The 20,166-nt window shown below is 42.9% G+C and overlaps 1 protein-coding gene across 1 annotated transcript in view; it reads left to right on the plus strand.

Annotated features, from left to right (window-relative positions):
* Nucleotides 1-20,166, plus strand: part of LOC145355027 (cytohesin-3) — an 86,490-nt gene that overhangs the window by 57,711 nt on the left and 8,613 nt on the right. Inside the window, exons 7-10 of the mRNA XM_080206802.1 lie at nt 974-1,086; nt 8,808-8,956; nt 9,708-9,819; nt 19,617-19,693. Of these exons, the coding sequence (XP_080062928.1) occupies nt 974-1,086; nt 8,808-8,956; nt 9,708-9,819; nt 19,617-19,693 (451 nt within the window). The remainder of the gene's footprint in view (nt 1-973; nt 1,087-8,807; nt 8,957-9,707; nt 9,820-19,616; nt 19,694-20,166) is intronic.

Raw genomic sequence — 20,166 nt, forward strand, 5'->3', positions numbered from 1 at the left:
TGTGAGATGTTAACTGAGGGGCTCTGGCCGCCCCCTCAGGTGGACATTCAGATGTACGAGATCTTCTGGCAATAGCCAAAGGAGAGCACGAGAGCTCACCATGGTAACCATCATGACTCGACCAGATTACCCGGTAGTTATATATTTGCTGTTTCTGGGAGCTTGCTGTGCACAGATTGGCTGCTATGTTTCCTACATTACAATAATAAATACACTTCTATGTTTCCTACATTACAATAATAAATACACTTCAAAAAGTATTTCATTGGCTATACAGAGTTTTGGGCACCCTGAGGTGAAAACCACAGTATAATGCAAATGATATGAATAGGACAGCTGCTCATGCAGAACCAACACTAACGTGGACCTGATTTTGTTGATTTTTATGATTTAAAATCAGTTACATCTGGTGGTACAGTGGTTAGCACTGCTGTCTCAGGCCAGGGATCTGGGTTCAATTCCCGGCTTGGGTTACTGTCTGTGTGGCGTTTGCACATTCTCCATGTCTGCGTAGGTTTCCTCTGGATGCTCCAGTTCCTCCCACAATCTGAATGCTGGTTAGGTGCATTGACCCCAACAGGCACCGGAGTGTGACGACAAGGGGAATTTCACAGTAACTTCATTGCAGTTTTAATGTAAAACTTACTTGTGAATAATAAATAAATTTTAATGGAAGCCATATGCCAGCAATAATTCTTATATCACATCAGCAAAGATTTGTTCATGTTTTTGTGTGTCGGAGGGCTAGATGTATACACTTTGTAATTACGTTGAGTTTTATTAAACCATGAATACTTTTAAAAAGGTGAGAGAACATTCTAGTCAATGGTAGCTTCAAGCTGCTCAAGTACTGAGCGACGAAATGCTTTGTAGAGCTCATTGCAATCAATAAGCCCTAGCACCTCTTCACTCTGATCTTAAATGACTGCTGATAGTGCTCACAGCTGTCCATTTTGTTTTTTTATGGGGACAGGCAGTTTCTATGGAGCTTCAGGTTGCCAGGTGAGGCACAGAAAATAGATCGAATGATGGAAGCATTTGCCTCACGATACTGTCAGTGTAATCCTGGGGTCTTTCAATCAACAGGTTAGTTGGATTATATCTATAAATAGTAAACTAATACAATAGTATTAATTTCTTGGCTTCATTTTTTTTTACACCCTGCTAGGTCTTGTCTTTGTTTTACTGCACCACCTCCTGTGAAGCAGGGGGAAACCAGATTTTTGTTAGGAAGGGATGTTGAAGGGTTACAGAACCAAGACTGGCCAATGGGTTTGAGATACCAAACAGTCTTTATTGAAAGGTGGAATGGGCTCAAGGGGTTGACTGGTTTCCTCCTAATTGTAAACTATGATTACAAATTTTCCACTAGTAGATGCCTCAACAGTTTTCTGAGTTTTTCACCCCATTTTATTGAGCCTGACTAATAATGGAACACCTGAGTTTGTGATCAGCAAGCTAGTTTCCTTACCACCTCGAGATTTTTTTTAGTTATACTGCTTCAGCAGATTAGAGGTTGAGCAGAAGAGGGAGTGGATGACTATTCAGCAATGGTGTGGGTAGACACATCTCTGATCATTCCAGCAACTTATTTTGAACCTAGTCATTGTGTCAAAAGCTGTTTCTACATAGAACATAGAACACTACAGCACAAACAGGCCCTTCGGCCCACAAGTTGCACCGATCACATCTATATCTACCAAGCCATAGAACTATCTGTAACTTCCAATGCCATTAGATCCCATGTACTCATGCAGAAGTCTTTTAAAAGACCCCAGCGAGTTCCCCTCTACCACCACCGACGGCAGCTGATTCCACTCACTCACCACTCTCTGAGTGAAAAACTTACCCCTAACATCTTCTCTGTACTTGCTTCCAAGCACCTTAAACCTGTGTCCTCTTGTGGCAACCATTTCAGCCCTGGGAAATAGCCTCCAAGAATCCACCCTATCTATTCCTCTCAACATTTTATAAACCTCTATCAGGTCGCCTCTCAACCTTCATCTCTCCAGGGAGAAGAGACCTAGCTCCCTCAATCTATCTTCATAAGGCATGCCTCCCAATCCAGGCAACATCCTTGTAAATCTCCTCTGCACCCTCTCAATAGCTTCCACATCCTGTAGTGAGGCGACCAGAACTGCGCACAGTACTCCAAGTGGGGTCTGACAGGGGTCCTATAAAGTTGCAGCATTACCTCCCGACTCCTAAACTCAATCCCTCGATTAATGAAGGCCAGTACACCATACGCCTTCTTGACCACATCCTCCACCTGCGAGGCCAATTTAAGAGACCTATGGACCTGGACCTCAAGATCCTTCTGCTCTTCAACCCAGCTAAGACTCCTACCCTTGATATTGTACTCCTGCATCCCGTTGGTCCTGCCAAAATGGACCACTACACATTTATCCGCGTTGAAGTCCATCTGCCACTTCTCCACCCGGTCTTGCACCCTATCTATGTCACGCTGCAACTTCTGACATCCCTCCAGACTATCCACAACTCCACCAACCTTCGTATCGTCGGCAAACTTACTAACCCATCCCTCCACTTCCTCATCTAGGTCATTTATGAAAATGACAAACAGCAAGGGTCCTAGAACAGATCCCTGGGGCACTCCACCGGTGACCGACCTCCATGCAGAAAAAGACCCATCCACAAGCACTCTCTGCCTTCTGCAGGCAAGCCAGTTCTGGATCCACAAGGCCAAAGCCCCTTGAATCCCATGCCCTCTCACCTTCTCAAGAAGTCTTGCATGGGGGACCTTATCAAACGCCTTGCTGAAGTCCATGTAAACCACGTTCTCCGCTTTTCCTTTGTCAGTGTGTTCAGTCACATTTTCAAAGAACTCAACTAGGCTCGTAAGGCATGACCTGCCCTTGACAAAGCCGCGCTGACTATTCCTGATCATTCTAAACTTCTCTAAATGCTCATAAATCTTGTCCCTCAGAATCCTGTCCATCAACTTAACAACCACTGAGGTCAGACTCACCGGTCGGTAATTTCCCGGGCTATCCCTGTTCCCTTTCTTGAAAATAGGAACCACATCCGCAATCCTCCAATCCTCTGGAACATCTCCCGTCTCTGTCGACGATGCAAAGATCATCGCCAGGGGCTCGCAATCACTTCCCTCACCTCCCACAATAACCTGGGGTACGTCCCATCCGGTCCTGGTGACTTATCTATCTTGATAGAATTTAAAAGTTCCAACACATCCCGGATCCCAGCTCCAGGGAGGCAAACCACCATCCGCGACTCCCGTCTGTGTCTGCAAAAACGCCTGTCTGATCCCCTCACTGTGGAGTCCCCTATTAACACTGCCTTGCTGCTCTCTTTCTTACTTTTTTTTGAAGTACTGGGTCAGGCTGAGCTCCAGAGACCTGGCCACTGCTTCCTCCCCCAGGTGAGCTGTCCTCCCCAGCAGTACTCAGACAGGAGTACTTATTTTGGAGGGGGACATCCACTGGCGTGCTCTCCATCACGTGAGCTTCCCCCTTCCTAACCGTTACCCACTTGTCTTCTTCCCGTTGCCTCGGTGTGACCACTTGCCGGTAGCTCCTGTCAGTTACCTCCTCATTCTCTCTAATGAGACAAAAGTCCTCGAGCTGCAGTTCCAGCTCCTTAACCCGGTCCCTTAGGGACTGCAGCTCCACACACCGAGCACAGATATGGATGTCTGGGAGACCAGGAGCCTCCAGGACCTTCCACATATTGCACTGGCAACAACATACTGGCCTCACACTCATACTTGCACTTTTTAGGAATAATTAGTAATTCTGTTCTGGAAAAGTCTCTGAAAATTTGATTTTTGAGCTGGATGGTGAAACAAGATGAGAAACAGCCAGGATTCTCACCAACAGTGAGGATTAATGCCAGCCTGATTAATGCATCAAATTGTTATTTGAACCGATCTAAATATTGGAAGTCTGGGGTAGGACTGGAATGACAACAATAATTTTATCCCAAGGTAGATTTTGCCAGTATTGGAAAAGGGTGATTACAGGAACCCCAGCAGATTGTCTCAATTTCACTAATACGTGAGATTTGTTCAACCGTTGAAGCTTGGACATAAAGAAATTGATCAGTTCCATGCCTCCTAGTTAAGTGTTGATTAAACTGTGATAGCATTGATGATAAGTTGGTTGACAGATAACAAAGGGCTGGTGCTCACTAGTATTTCAATACCATCCAGGCACAGTTAATCCAGTAGTTCTGTGCCTGGCCTCCCACCAACTGTAACCATGAGCTCATCTAAAGCTCTGCTGCCCATGTTAACACCCTAGATCTATCTTTCCCAACCTGGTGCTCCCTCCTTTTGGTAGTTTTACCTTCACTGTTTCCTGAATTGATCTGTCTTGCCTACTCTACTAATGTGTCTCAAATGGGCTTCATTGAAGGGGTTCTTTCACCTGATGGTCATTTTTCTGTCATGTACGCTAACTAATAAGGCAAACAAGAATTGTTCCCTGGCCTAGGTGATTGTGGTTTGTGGGATCTTGATGTACACACATTAGCTGCCATCTTTCCTGCATTACAAAGCTGACAACGCTTCAAAAGCACTTCAGTTGTGAGACATTGAGACACTGGTGATCGTGAAAGGTGCTATAGAAATTTGAGTCTTTATTTTTGCAGCACGATCTACTGGACTTGCCAAGGTCATTAAACTCTGAAATTCCCTTCCTAAACTTCTCTCTCCTCCTTCCAGAAGCTGCTTAAAACCTGCCCTATTAATCAAGCTTTTGGTCACCTAATATGGTGTTGTCACAATCCTCATAAAGACTGATAACTTTTCAAGAAATATGGTTTTACCAACATCCGATGAAAAGAATTGCACAAGATTTCAAGTTTGATTTTTGTTGTAACAAACTAAAATCAACATCGACTAAATACTGCAACTCTTATGCAAATCTAAAGTTACTTTTCCAATTAACTAACTAATTAACTAACATAACCAAAAATCCCAAGTTATTTTTGTCCCTTATGTCACACTTCCAGCAAATTTGTAACTTTGTAGATAAAATCCCAAACACCTGACTGTTCTACAGGTCTCTTCTCCCTCCAACACCAGAGTATGTCAAAGTGTCTCATTTGAAAATTGCTCCACTCAATCTCCTGAGCATCATCAAACTGACTGCCAGCCATAAGGCACACCCTGATGACTCTTTGGTCTTTAAGACTTAACAAGGCTCTTCTCTTCAAACAGGAAATCCATTTTCTCCAGCGTTGTGTGGTGGTTAACACAAAAACAGTCTTTCCCTCTGCTTGATGCAGCAGCAGATGTTTTCCTCATTCTCTCAGACTTTTAGTCTGTGTCAAAGCAGACCAACTGTGCTCTTTTTTTTGGTCTCGAGTGTGAAATTAACAGTTGGATTTCAACCTGGGCCTTTGTCCTCATGACAACCAAAAACCAAACCACATGGGATATCACTGGGCAGAGCATTAGAATGATCATTCCCCACCCCCTCCCTCCAAAATTCTTGGACAAAGTTTACAAAGTCTCGTTCGTATGGTGTCAATTTTCTGTTCCTGTAATGTGTCTTCGGACATTTTATTAAAGGTGCTGTGTAAATGCAACTTGGTTTTTTACCTGCTGATCTCAAGAGGAATCCCTTCTGAATTATTGCTACAAAAGGTAATTTAAAAAAATCATCTAATGAAACCAAATCCAGCCATCATCCTAAAGCTCATTAGCACCTTACTGAAAAGAGTAATGCTGAAGATTTTGAAATGACCCTGGCTCCCTCCCTGGTCTCTGTGGGGATCGCTGATCCTGGCTGCGGCAGTGGTAGATGATTTGCAGGCTCTCATGTAGGACCAGGAGGTCATTTAGTCTCTTGAGTTTGTCCTACCACTCAGCAAAATCATGGCTGAGCTATGACCTAACTCCATATACCTACTTTTTACACAAATCACGGATAGTAATCTCTGATCATCCAGAGTTCCACACTAACACTGTTTGCATGTAGGAGATTCCTAATTTCATTCCTGAGACGTTTGGCTTTATCTTTAGACTAATTGCTCCCTAGTCCCGAATTCCCCAAGCAGCAGAAATGGATGGAACTATTTGTTCCTCTTGATATTATTAAACCTTCCATTAAATCACTCTTAAATTGTTTGTATTCACTAATTTGGCGGGTTAAGTGTAAATTCTCCTTGTAACTTAATGTTTGGAGTGCAGTTATTAAGCCCCCTTTGCAGAATGTGTAGGTAGATCTGTTCCAGATTCCTAGTTGCTGACTGCAGTCTCGTTTCTGATGACTTATGGAGTCCACCAGTAATGGAACTCTGCAGTGAGGGAGACAATGACTTGAAGAAGATTGGCGAGGCAAAGTTTTAGCAGTATGGTAAAATAGTATGCACTATCTACCCTCACTTAACACTGCTGACCCTAAAATTCTTTATTTTAGAAACACTAATTAAAACATACCTGGGAGGAAGGAAAAAAAAATTTGGTTTAGTTTTGAATCTGTTATTTGCTTCTGTACGAAGGCCTATTTTTGTTTAATTCCCCTTCCTAAAATCAATTCCAAAGAATAAATTAGAAAATGGTTGCTTTTGTGTGCAGACATCTTCTGGCTCCTCATTGCAGCAGACTCTCTAACGAGGCAACAAACCAGCCAGCAGCTTTAAGAACATAAGAAATAGGAGCAGGAGTAGGCCATCTAGCCCTTCGAGCCTGCCCCGCCATTCAACAAGATCATGGCTGATCTGAAGTGGCTCAGTTCCACTTTCCCGCTTTCTCCCCATAACCCTTAATCCCCTTGCCTATCAAAAACCTATCTACCCGCATCTTAAATACATTTAGTGAGGTAGCCTCAACCACTTCAACGGGCAGAGAATTCCAGAGATTCACCACCCTTTGAGTGAAGAAGTTCCTCCTCAACTCCGTTCTAAACTGCCCCCCCGCCCCCCCCCCCCCCCCCGACTAGAGGGCACAGCCTCAAGATCTGCTGTCCTTTCTGAGCGGGAAGAACCTCTCCACCTCTACCCTATCCATCCCTTTCATCATCTTATACGTCTCAATGAGATCTGCCCTCATCCTTCTAAACTCTAATGAGTACATGCCCAGTCTATTCAGCCTCTCCTCATAGCTCAACCCCCTCAACTCCGGTATCAGCCTAGTGAACCTCCTCTGCACTCCCTCCAAGGCCAAAATATCCTTGCGCAAGTGTGGCGACCAAAACTGCGCACAGTACTCGAGCTGCGGCCTCACCAGTGCCCTGTACAGTTGCAGCAAGACCTCCCTACTTTTATATTCTGTCCCCCTCGCTATGAAGGCCAGCATCCCATTTGCCTTCCTGACCACCTGCTGCACCTGTAGGCTGGGTTTTTGCCTCATGCACAAGGACCCCCAGGTCCCCCTGCACCGTAGCATGCTGCAGCTTTTCGCCCTGTTAGTAGTAGTCCTTCCTACCATTATTCCTACCAAAGTGGATAACCTCACACTTGCCAACATTGTATTCCAAGAATGGTTTTATTGATTTTAGATGGTTTTATTCAGAATGGTTCTGATGTCATAGAATCATTAGAGTACACAGGCCATACTAACTCACAATAGAGCAATCCAGTTAGTTCCATCTCCCCATTCTATCCCGAGTCTTGCAAGTTTATTTATCTTAAGTGCCCATCCTACTTCCACCACCACTAATAGGCAGAAAGTTCCAAGTCATTACTACTCACTGTTTTGTTTTAAAAAGTCTTCCTCACCACTCCCTATATCTCTTGTCCCAAATCTCAGGTTTATGTTCTTGTAAATCAGCTAATAGCAACAGTTTTTGTTTGCTTATCTTGTGTAGACCTGAAATAATCCCCTGTGCCTCTATCCAATCTTCCTTCAATCTTCTTGGCTCTAAGGAGAGCAGTCCCAGCTTCTCTTGCCCAACCTTATTGCTAAAATCCTTTAATGCTGGAACCACTCTGGTGAACCTCCTCTGCATCCTGTCAAGATGACTCTCATCTTTCCAAAGTCATTTGTCTTTTCCTGAAGTTTGCATGATGACTGCCTACTGTGGATCAGTGGTAGCACTCTCTCTTCAGAAGGTTGTGGGTTCAAATTCCAATCTAGAGACTTAAGCTTAAAATCTAGGCTAACGCATCAACATAAAGCTCCTTTAGTGTGGCATTGCTGGCCAGCTGGCACATTAAACTGAGGTCATGATTGCATTCATAAGATGTAAAAGATCCCAAGCATAATCTCAAGGAAGAGCATGAAGTTCTTCTCCATGTGCAGAGATTAATATTCGTCCCTTTAATACCATTAATGAACAGATTGGATGGTCTAGATCATGTTGCAATTTGTGTGCAAATTGGCTGATCTGTTTCCTATGTTACAACTGTAACCACTTTTAAAAAAATTCAAGTTGAATTGCTTTGCGTCCTGCATTTCATAACCTTAGCAAGTTCATCCTTTACTTTGAAAGGGAGGTGTTGCTCTTTGATGTGTTACAGTAAATTGTTGTTGGTCTTTGCCCAGAAGATTTTAAAGAATCTGAAAAGAATGGCTGCTTGACTTTCATACGCATGAAGCCAAAGTTCAGAAAACAAATGATTGATCAGTAACAAGAAAAATTAGTAATTGGAGCAGGGCACACTTTAAATATTAAACAATAATTTGCATTTAATTGGAATCTTTAACGTATTTTAATATTTCATGGGGCTTCAAAGGAGATACTGGGACATGTGTCCAAATGTTTGGTCAGAAGTAGAAGGTTTTTTGAAGAGCAGTGGAGAGACCCAAGGCCTTGGCAACTGAAGGCACAATCAACATTAGGGGAGAGTGAACTTAATTGGCTTGTCTTTCTCCTCAACAGACACTTGCTACGTGCTATCATTTGCCATAATCATGTTGAACACAAGTTTGCACAACCCCAATGTAAGGGACAAACCCGCGGTGGAAAGGTTTATATCCATGAATCGGGGCATCAATGAAGGAGGAGACCTCCCAGAGGACTTGCTCAGAGTGAGTGCTTAACTAAAACTCCTTCCACCATCCCTGCATGCTTTCCCAAAATGTAGATGGAGTGGTGACTGTGGATAAGTGGCTTTCAGTGAGTGAATAATTTTTATTTTTAGCCTAGGTCAGTTGAAAGGAGGGGTGGGGAAATGACCTGTCATTTTAGCTTTTATTGTCTGTGGGATGGTTTTACTGGTGCATTTGTCTGTACTGCAAAATAAGGTTACGTCTGTAAACAAACTGAGCTCCAATTGAAATGATTTTCCAGCAACAGAGCAAAGATGATTTATAGGGATTCCAGAACTTGGGGGTTATATCAATTGAACTCTATACTGCAGAAAAAAAATCTCTGGAGTGACCTGATAAGAGGCCTTTAAAATTCTGAAGGAGTTTAATAGAGCAAACAGATGTTTCCAGTTCCGGGGGGAGACAATCTAGGGACCACTTAATAAATCCAACAGGGAATTTGGAAGGAACATTTTTTATCCAGAAGGTGGTTAAAATGTGTAACTGTCTAGCACAAGAATAGTTAAAACAAAAAGCATGTGTGCATTGAAGGACAAGGTAGATGAGTACATGAGGAAGAATGGAATAGAAGGTTATGTTGATGAGAGCTAGAAGATGTTGAAAATGAACACTGACATAGGACAGATGGGCTGAATGGTCTGTTTCTGTACTCTAAATATTTTGTAATTCTCTAACTGGTGTATTGTGCATTAGATTCATGTTAATCTCTCTTTTTCCCATTCCTCTGCAGAACTTATATGATAGTATTAAGAATGAGCCTTTCAAAATCCCAGAAGATGATGGGAATGATTTGACCCACACGTTTTTTAACCCTGATCGAGAAGGCTGGCTATTAAAATTAGGTTTGTTGGCTCATCATATTCTAATATGTTGTAGAAAATTTAAGATTTATTACCCAAGTCTTGTTTCATTTTGGGTATCTATCAGATTAGGTACACTCGTAACCCATGTTACTCTCTCGCTTCTAGTCAGGAGTTTGACGTCCCAAGAGACTTGAGCTCATAAATTTGCAGACACTCCAGTGCAGTACTGAAGGAATGTTGCACTATCAGAGGTGTCATTCTTTGCATCTGTCCTCTTGGGTAAATTTAAAAGACCCCCGGCACTTTTGAAAAGGAGCAGGGAGGATCTTCCCAATGCTCTGAACCAACATTCATCTGAACAAACATCAGTAAAACAGGTTATCTGATCACTTTTGCAGATGCAACTGCTGTGCACAAATTGGCTGTTGCATTACAACAGTAAATATACTCCAAAAAGTACTTAAATGGCTATAAAGTTCTTTGGGATACCCTGAAGTTCTAAAAGGCAATGTGTAGACACAAGTCTTTCATTCCAACAGAAGACAAAATAAAGTGCATCATTTACTGGCAGGGCTGTCCAATTGTATGCTTGCATCATCGTTTTCCATCCGTTGGTTTCAGTGGACAGAGTGTGCTGAATGGGCATGTGGACAAGTGTAAAACCACCTACTATGGCATTCAGGTTCACCTTCATGAGATCCCTACTGACAAGTTGAAGTTAGTGTTCTGTTGGGATATGGCACTGTAGTGGTCTCTGCTTCTGCATGGAATCAGAGGAGGGCAAGCTCATTCTCTGATGCATCAGTACTGGTTGAATCCTAGGCTTGAGTTATTCTTGAATGGGAAATAGTGAGCGAACAGTTTAAATCAAAGAGATTTTGTCTCTTTGTCTGCCACTTTTGTTCTATTGAACATAAGAACATAAGAAATAGGAGCAGGAGTAGGCCTTCGAGCCTGCCCCGCCATTCAATAAGATCATGGCTGATCTGAAGTGGCTCAGTTCCACTTTCCTGCTTTCTCCCCATAACCCTTAATCCCCTTGTCTGTCAAAAACCTATCTACCTGTGTCTTAAATATATTTAGCGAGGTAGACTCCACCACTTCAATGGGCAGAGAATTCCAGAGATTCATCACCCTTTGAATGAAGAAGTTCCTCCTCAACTCAGTTCTAAACTGCACCCCCCCCCCCCCCCTTATCTTGAGGCTGTGCCGTCTAGTCCTGCTATCCTTTGAGTGGGAAAAATCTCTCTACCTCTACCCTATCCATCCCTTTCATTATCTTATACGTCTCTATAAGATCCCCCCTCATCCTTCTAAACTCCGAGTACAGACCCAGTCTATTTAGTCTCTCTTCATAGTCTAACCCCCTCATCTCCGGTATCAGCCTAGTTAACCTCCTCTGCACTCCCTCCAAGGCCAAAATATCCTTGTGCAAATGCGGCGACCAAAACTGCACACAGTACTCCAGCTGTGGCCTCACCAGTGCCCTGTACAGTTGCAGCAAGACCTCCCTGCTTTTATATTCTATCCCCCTTGCTATAAAGGCCAGCATCCTATTCGCCTTCTTGATCACCTGCAGACTGGGTTTTTGCGACTCATGCACAAGGACCCCCAGGTCCCTCTGCACCGTAGCATGCTGCAGCTTTTTGCCCTTTAAATAGTAATCCCTCCTACTATTATTTCTGCCAAAGTGGATAACCTCACACTTGCTAACATTGTACTCCATCTGCTAAGTCCTCGCCCACTTGCTCAGCCTATCCAGATCCCTCTGCAGACTTTCCATACCCTCCACACAATTTGCTTTTCCACTCATCTTTGTGTCATCAGCAAATTTCATCACCCTACACTCAGCCCCCTCCTCCAGATCATCTATATAAATGGTAAATAGCTGAGGCCCCAGCACCGATCTTTGCGGCACTCCACTTGTCACCAACCGCCAATCAGAATAGCATTTATTGACTGCCTCCTATTAGACAACCAATCCTCTAGCTACGCTAACACCTTACCCCCAACTCCATGCCCCCTAACCTTCTGAAGCAACCTTTTGTGTGGCACCTTATCAAACGCCTTTTGAAAATCGAGAAACACCACATCCACCGGTTCCCCTCTACCGCACTAGTCACATCCTCATAGAAATCCAATAAATCCGTCAAACACGACTTCCCCTTAACGAATCCGTGCTGCGTCTGCTCTGTCAAACCGTTCCTCTCCAGGTGCCTTGCTATTTCTTCTTTGACGGATTCAAGCATTTTTCCAACAACAGACGTTAAACTAACCGTTAAACTACTATTGGGAATGTAGCACTGTGCCACTTTCGTCTCCTGGATCAAAATCCTGGAAATCCCTACCTAACAGTGCTGTGGCAGGTGTTATGACAAGGGTATTGCAATGATACCAAAATGGGGATGAAGTGATGAATTTGCCATAGCTTGAAAGCCACAATACTAAATTGTCTGCCCGTTTTATACTGCTTCAATCTTTTATTTCTTAATTCATGAGATGTGGGCATTGCTGGAAAGGCCAGCTTTTGTTGCCATTCCTTGTTGTCAAAGTGGTGACAATGAACTAGCATCTTGAATCACAATCCATGTGATGTCAAGTATGCCCACAGCAGTGTTAGAGAAGGAGTTCCACGTTTTTGACCCAGGAACAGTGATAAAATTCCAAATATAGATGGAGTGTGGTTTGGGGGAGGAAATGTGCAAAAGTCCCATGTTTCTGCTGCTCTTGGCCTTCTAAGTGGTGGAGATCACAGGCTTAAGAGGGGCGTTCAGGTTGTAATCTTTGTGTGTTGTCCACTGACTGCTACTAGCGACGTCTGTCTGGTTTTGCCCGATGTCTGTTGTGTTGCCCTACCTTGTGTTTCAAAAAAAAATAGGTGACGCTAGGAATGGTTGCCTCTTTGTGCGATGAGCTTGTATACAGTTCAGCCATGAGCATTATAAATGATAATGCCTGAAGAAAGGAAATCAGTTCGACCATTGCTCATCATTTGCCCCAGAAGGTTGGCATAATCAACGGTGTGCAGGAGAAACAATTACCGCAACTATAATTTTACCTGGAAATCTACTGTAGTTTTTCATATTTTCTGTTTAATAAGAGGAGCTATTGTGTTGTATTTTAACACTGGTTTCTTTCTACATGCTTTGCTCATCAGTATGTGGGGTTTGTACAATGATGCTGATTTACAGTTCCATTATTCAATCAACATATTGGATAGTGGAGCTGGAAACATTGTTTACAAAACTAAACCATTTGACCTTTATTTTGCTGCAGTACTGAAGGGAGTTGCATGATTGTTACATTTGAACTGCTTCAACTTTCCACGTATGAAGCAGGTTGCACCTTCAGAGTTATTATTTGTATGTGTCTCTCTTTTTCTTGCATTTTTTGTGATTTTCCTATTGGTTTGTGTGTTTGCTGTAGTTTTTTTTATAAAATTGGCTTAAATGTGCCTTCTTGTTTTCCTTATGGCCTATGACCTGTCACCTTTCTGTTCTATGACTGGCTGTCTCTGCTTATTCTGCATTAGGAGGTACGTACCAGAGGAGGTTCCTGATTCTCTTGACTTGGTTGCATTACTTAACTTCTGTTTTCCCTTCCCTTCCTTTTTGTATTTTCCCTTTCTTTTTAAAACGAAAACATTGTTGTGAAGTGCCTCCTGCGATAATGCTTTGCTGTGTAGTTTCAATTCCACTACGAGATCTGATCCCCCTCCTTTCTGCTACACACCTACAGTATCTTGTAAAGATTGTTGGCATATTCGTTCGTGAAACGCACAATCTTTGACTTTTGGGACCCTGGTATGTTTGCTTCTTTAGCCACCAGACCAAATTAGTGAAATACTTGTGTTAGCTGTTTTGCTGCGCCTTGTGTTAACTTCTCAAACATTGCTAGAACCAACACTGAAATACTAGATGACATGAATTTGTGTGATTCATACCGAATGTGGTATTGAAAAGATTTGCATGCACTCTGAAATTGTAGTAACTCGCAACAGGCACTTTACTTCATTATTTGTACTTGGCCAGACCTTTTGGTATGTATGCTGCTGGCAGGCATAGTTAACTAGTAGCCACAGACTGGTAATGTTCTGAATTAATCATTTAGCATTTTAACTGGATGTTTGCTATAATTCAAGCCGTGCCCGTTTACTTTTATCAAAGGCACTTCCTCATAGACCTTGCTTGTGATGATGAATATAAACAATGCTGGGGTAGTTTTAGGGAACTGCCTTTCTTCCTACCTACAGTTTTCAGGTTGGGCAATTATCTAACAAATTGATCCAATTTTGCAGTGTTCTGGATAGAGAATGATTGGAACAGTACACGTTGGTACTGGGTTCTGCTCATAGTCCACAGAGACATTGCATATCTGTGGAGAGTTTACCATTTCATTTTGCACAAATTACATACAGCATTCCTAAATTTTAGTACCACTCCCAGCAACAATGCTTAGGCTGGAGTCTTGTTGATAACTTGCTTGAATAAGTGTTGCTGAGCGCTTCCTATCTTAAAAGCATATGGGATCCATGGCTTTAGAAACAGGCAAAAACAAGTTGTGCTGAGTCATTCTAAATAACTGGTTAGACCTTGGAGCATTTTGTCTGGTTATGGGCACCACAATTTAGAAAATATGTCAAAGTTTTTGAAAGGGGTGCAGAGGATATCCACTGGAATTGTAAGAGGAACTGTAACATGAACTTGGAACTGGATTACCTGGAGAGACTAGAGAAACTGGGATTATTCTTCTTGGAGAGAATCTTAAGATGAGATTTAATAGAGGTATTCAAAATCATAGAAACAGATAACAGAAGCAGGAGACAGCCATTTGGCTGTTCAAGCCTGCTCTAGCATTACAGACAGCCACAGAATCCCTAAAGCTCAGAGGAGGCCCATTTGGCTCGTTAAGGGTGGCACAACGTTAGCACTGCTGCCTCACAAAACCAGGGACTTGGGTTCAATTCCTGGCTTGAGTCTCTTTGTGGAGTTTGCACCTTCTCCCTGTGTCCGTATGAGTTTCCTCCCACAGTCTTAAGATGTATGAGTTAGGTTGATTGGCCATGCTAAATTGCCCCTTAGTGTCCCAGGATGTGAAGGTTAGAGGGATGTGTGGGGTTGTGGGGTTAGGGCCTGGGGTGGGACTGTTATTGGTGCAGACTCGAGGCTAAATGGCCTCCTGCACTGTAGGGTTTCTAAGACTCTGCACCAACTCGCTGAAAGAGTATCCTACCCAGGGCCAACTTCCCCGTCCTGTTCACATAAACCTGCACGTTTACTATAGCCAGCCCACTAAACCTGCACACCATTAGACTGTGGGAGGAAAGCCACGTAGACACGGGGAGAATGTGTGCAAGCTCCACATACACAGTCACCCATGGCCAGAATTGAACCTGGGTCTCCAGTGCTGTTGGGCAACAGTACCATTGTGCAAGCATGCTGCCCTAATCATTCATTCCTTATGATCATGGCTGTTTATCCAACTCAATCGCCTGATCCTGTGCCCCCCCACCCCCCCGCCAGCCAAATATCCTATGATTCCCTTTGCCTCAAGAGCTATAATCCAGCTCCTGCTTGAAAGCATACAATATTTTGGCCTCAACTTTGATAGCAAATTCCACAGGCTCACCACTCTGGGAGAAGCAATGTCTCCTCATCTCAGTCCTAATGCTCTGAGACCATGACCCCTGGTTCTGGGCACTCGTACTATTGGCAACATCCTTCCTACATCTACCCTGTATAGTTCTGTTAGAATTTTAAAGGGTTATAGAACATAGAACATAGAAAAACTACAGCACAAACAGGCCCTTTGGCCCACAAGTTGTGCTGATCATATCCCTCCCTACTAGGCCTACCTAAAACCCTCAATCGCATTAAGTCCTATGTACTCATCCAGAAGTCTTTTAAAAGACCCTATCGAATTTGCCTCCAACACCACCAACGGCTGCTGATTCCACTCACCCACCACCGTCTGAGTGAAAAACTTACCCCTGATATATCTCCTCTGTACCTACTCCCCAGCACCTTAAACCTGTGTCCTCTCGTAGCGACCATTTCAGCCCTGGGAAATAGTCTCTGAGAATCCACCCGATCTATACCTCTCAACATTTTATAAACCTCTATCAGGTCACCTCTCATCCTTCGTCTCTCCAGGGAAAAAAGACCGAGCTCCCTCAACCTATCCTCATAAGGCATGCCACCCAATCCAGGCAACATCCTTGTAAATCTCCTTTGCACCCTTTCAATAGCTTCCACATCCCTCCTGTAATGAGGCGACCAGAACTGAGCGCAGTACTCCAAGTGGGGTCTGACCAGGATCTTGTGAAGCTGCAGCATTATCTCCCGACTCCTAAAGTCAATCCTTCGATTAATGAAGGCCAGTACACCATACGCCTTCCTGACCACATCCTCCACCTGCAAGGCCGATTTAAGAGTCCTATGGACCCAGACCCCAAGGTCCTTCTGATCCTCTACACTGCTAAGAGTCTTACCCTTGATATTATACCCCTTCATCCCATTTGACCTGCCAAAATGGACCACTACACATTTATCCGGGTTGAAGTTCATCTGCCACTTCTCCACCCAGTCTTGCATCTTATCTATGGCACGCTGCAACTTCTGACATCCCTCCAGACTATCCACAACACCACCAACCTTCGTGTCGTCAGCAAACTTACCAACACATCCCTTCACTTCCTCATCTAGGTTATTTATGAAAACTACAAACAGCAAGGGTCCCAGAACAGATCCCTGGGGCACTCCACTGCTGACTGACCTCCATGCAGAAATGTCTTGTTTCTTTGCCAGTTCCCTATTCTCCAACATAAATTCTCCTTTTCGGTAATGGACTAACTATGGTCTCCTTGTTAGTCTTTTCCATTTTCACAGAACTAAAGAAGCTTCATGTTTCTCACTGTCTTCACTGGTTCTGTTCTGTGAGATCTTCCTTATTTTTCTGAACCCCAGTGAACATAAACCTAACCAACTTGATCTCTCTTCATACATCAGTCCCACCATCTCAGAAATCAGTCCAGTAAACCTTTTTGCACTCCCTCTTTAGCAAGAACATAAGGTGACCAAAACTGTGCGTAATATTGCAGGTTAGGCCCTGTATAATTGCACCAAGACAGTCATGGTCCTGGATTCTAATTCTCTCTCTGAAGGCCAACATACCATTTAGTTCCCTCATCTAAATCATCAATAATAATATTGTGAATACCTGATATGTGGTACCCCATTAGTCACTGACATTTGGAAAGTGATTCTTTATTCCTTTTTTTCCCCAGTCTGCCAACCAATTTTCTATCCATCTCAATACACTATCCCCTAGCCCATGCATTTTAATTTTACATGCTTAATCTCTTATGTGGGACATTGTTGAAAGTCAAAGTAAACCACATCGATAGGGTCTTATAAGAGACTTCTGGATGAGTACATGGGACTTAGTAGGATTGAGGGTTATAGGTAAGCCTAGTAGGTAGATGTATGTTCGGCGCAACTTGTGGGCCAAAGGGCCTGTTTGTGCTGTAGTTTTTCTATGTTCTACATCCACTGGCTCTCCCTCATTAACGCTACTAGTTACATCCTCAAGAATTCCAGTAGATTTGTCGAGCATGATTTCCTTTTTTGTAAATCCATGCTCTCTCGGGTTCTACGACTGTTTACTAGGTGCTGTGCTATAAGATCTTTGATAATAGACTATAGCATTTTCTCCATTACTGACATCAGGCTGACTGGCTTGTAATTGCCTAAATAGTGGCGTTATATTGGCTACCTGCGTGTGTAGGAACTATTTGAGTTTGTAGAATCTTGGAAGGTGACCACCAGTGTATCCACTATTTCTAGGGCCACATGTATCAGCCTTTAATCTCCCCAACACCACTATCTATTGATACTGATTTCCTTCAGTTGCTCCCCCTCACTAAGCGATTTAGTGAATAGCTTTGCTAGTGAATAAGAGAAACTTAGATTTATAATAGTTGACAAAAATGGATTTTATGTTGCAAATCATTATCTGAAATGTGCTGCTGGAAAGGTATTGGCAGCAGAAATCATTTTCCAAAGGAAATTGGTTAAATAATTGAAAGGAAAAATTTGCAAGGCTACTGGGCAAGAACAGGACTGTAGGGCTAACTAAATGGTTCTTTGAGAACTAGCACAGTAACAATAGGCTGAATAGCTTCCTTTGCTTTGGATTAGAATCCCGACAGTGCAGTGAACAAGACCATTCAGCCTTTCAAGTCTGCACCAACTCTACACAGGGCCATTCCTTGCCCTATCCCCATAACCCCATATATTTAGAACATAGAACATAGAACACTACAGCACAAACAGGCCCTTCGGCCCACAAGCTGCGCCGACCACATCACCTACCAACCTACAGACCTATCTATAACCCTCAATCTCATTAAACCCCATATACTCATCCAGAAGTCTTTTAAAAGACCCCAGCGAGTTCGCCTCCACCACCACTGACGGCAGCCGATTCCATTCACTCACCACCCTCAGTGAAAAACTTACCCCTAACATCACTTCTGAACCTCCCTCCCCGCACCTTAAATCTGTGTCCTCTCGTAGCGACCATTTCAAACCGGGGAAATAGCCTCTGAGAGTCCACCCTATCTATTCCTCTCAACATTTTGTAAACTTCTATCAGGTCGCCTCTCAACCTTCGTCTCTCCAGGGAAAAGAGTCGCAGCTCCCTCAACCTAACTTCATAAGGCATGCCTCCCAGTCCAGGCAACATCCTTGTAAATCTCCTCTGCACCCTTTCAATAGCTTCTACATTTATTCCACTAATCCCCCTAACTTGCATGTCTTTGGACGCTAAGGGGCAATTTAGCATGACAAATCCATCTGACCTGCACAACTTTGGATTATGGGTGGGAACCAGATCATCCAGAGGAAACCCACACAGACAGAGAATGTGAAGATTCCACAGACAATGACCAAGGCTGGAATTCAACTTGGGTTCCTGGTGCTGAGACAGCAGTACTAACCACTCTGCCACAAGTACTAACACACTGTCACAGATTCTGACATCGTGTTTATAAATTGCTGTGATCTTTAATGGGGCCAGCCTGGGGACAGTTCACCTCAACTGGGGCCCAGATTGAGTTTAAAATGCGCTCTGTCCAGGGCAGTGAATATAAGGCAGAGTTAGGACACTGACTTGCTATTGACTGACCATACTGGATGGTACATGTATTGGGTTAGTATGGTAACATTTTTATCAGTGCCACAGCTCATTGTTCATAAGTTTATTTTTGTTCCTCCAACACATTCAGATTCTGATCAGAGCCATTTACCCTGTTACAAAATGGCTACAGATATTGGTGAAGGAAGATAGCTACAAAACAGAAAAGAACTGGTTTTCCAACCCATCCCCTCCCCTTTGTTGCTGAAGGGATTTTAAAAGGGTTGAGTCACCATCTATTAGTAGTTGGTTGAGCCAGAACATCCTGCAGATTGAATTTGTTTCAGCTGTTATAAATATTTGCAGCACATAAATGAGAAATAGCACTTTCTTCTGGAGAAATGTGACTCCTTCCTGCCAGTATACTGAGCTTTTCAAAAGTAACATTTATGTGCATCTCTTGTGTGAAAAATGAAGAGGAAAAATATGTAAAATGCCGCAGGATCACTTATGGACTTAAAACAGATGGAACTTTATACCAAGAATATTTGGACTAGCTAAATAATGAAATGTCATTGTGTGGTAGGAAAAAAGTGTGGGTGTTTTGCATTAGTCATGTGTTTTTTTTTAAAGTTGTTAAAATGTTTTAAAGTTAACTTCTAAAGCTTTTTCCTGTGTTTTCAAAACTTTCTTTACTTTAGGAGGAAGAGTAAAAACATGGAAACGGCGATGGTTCATTCTTACAGACAATTGCCTCTATTACTTTGAATATACAACTGTAAGTTGCCTGAGCTTATTGAACATAAAGATAATATTTAAAATTAGTCTAAACAAACCATTTTCTTGACAGTAATTCTGCCTAAGGCTGATGAAAATATTTGAGTGCAAGAAATTTAGTATGAATCTTCATCATTAAAGTATAATACATACTGACTTTCCAGATTACTCAAACTGGCATTCAGACTGAAAGACATCATAGGCTCTGCCTCATTTGCAGCAAGTGTATTGGCAGATTCACCTTTGGATTATCTTTCATTAATATTATCTGGATTTTTAGCCGTTAGTTGTGCTTTGCTTTCCCCATCCATCTCCATTGTATATCTCAGAACCCCACATGCCTAGCTCGAGTGAAGAAACAAGTAATTTAGTCCTACTATTTCATATTTAATCATTATTTTGCATATCTATATTTATAATGGAAACTGGCTATGTAAACATGTCACTGTAATTAAATGTTCCTGCCAGTGATGG

The sequence above is a fragment of the Carcharhinus amblyrhynchos genome, chromosome 18, assembly GCF_965287045.1.
Source record: "Carcharhinus amblyrhynchos chromosome 18, sCarAmb.v2.hapA, whole genome shotgun sequence".
NCBI classification, from domain to species: Eukaryota; Metazoa; Chordata; class Chondrichthyes; order Carcharhiniformes; family Carcharhinidae; genus Carcharhinus; species Carcharhinus amblyrhynchos.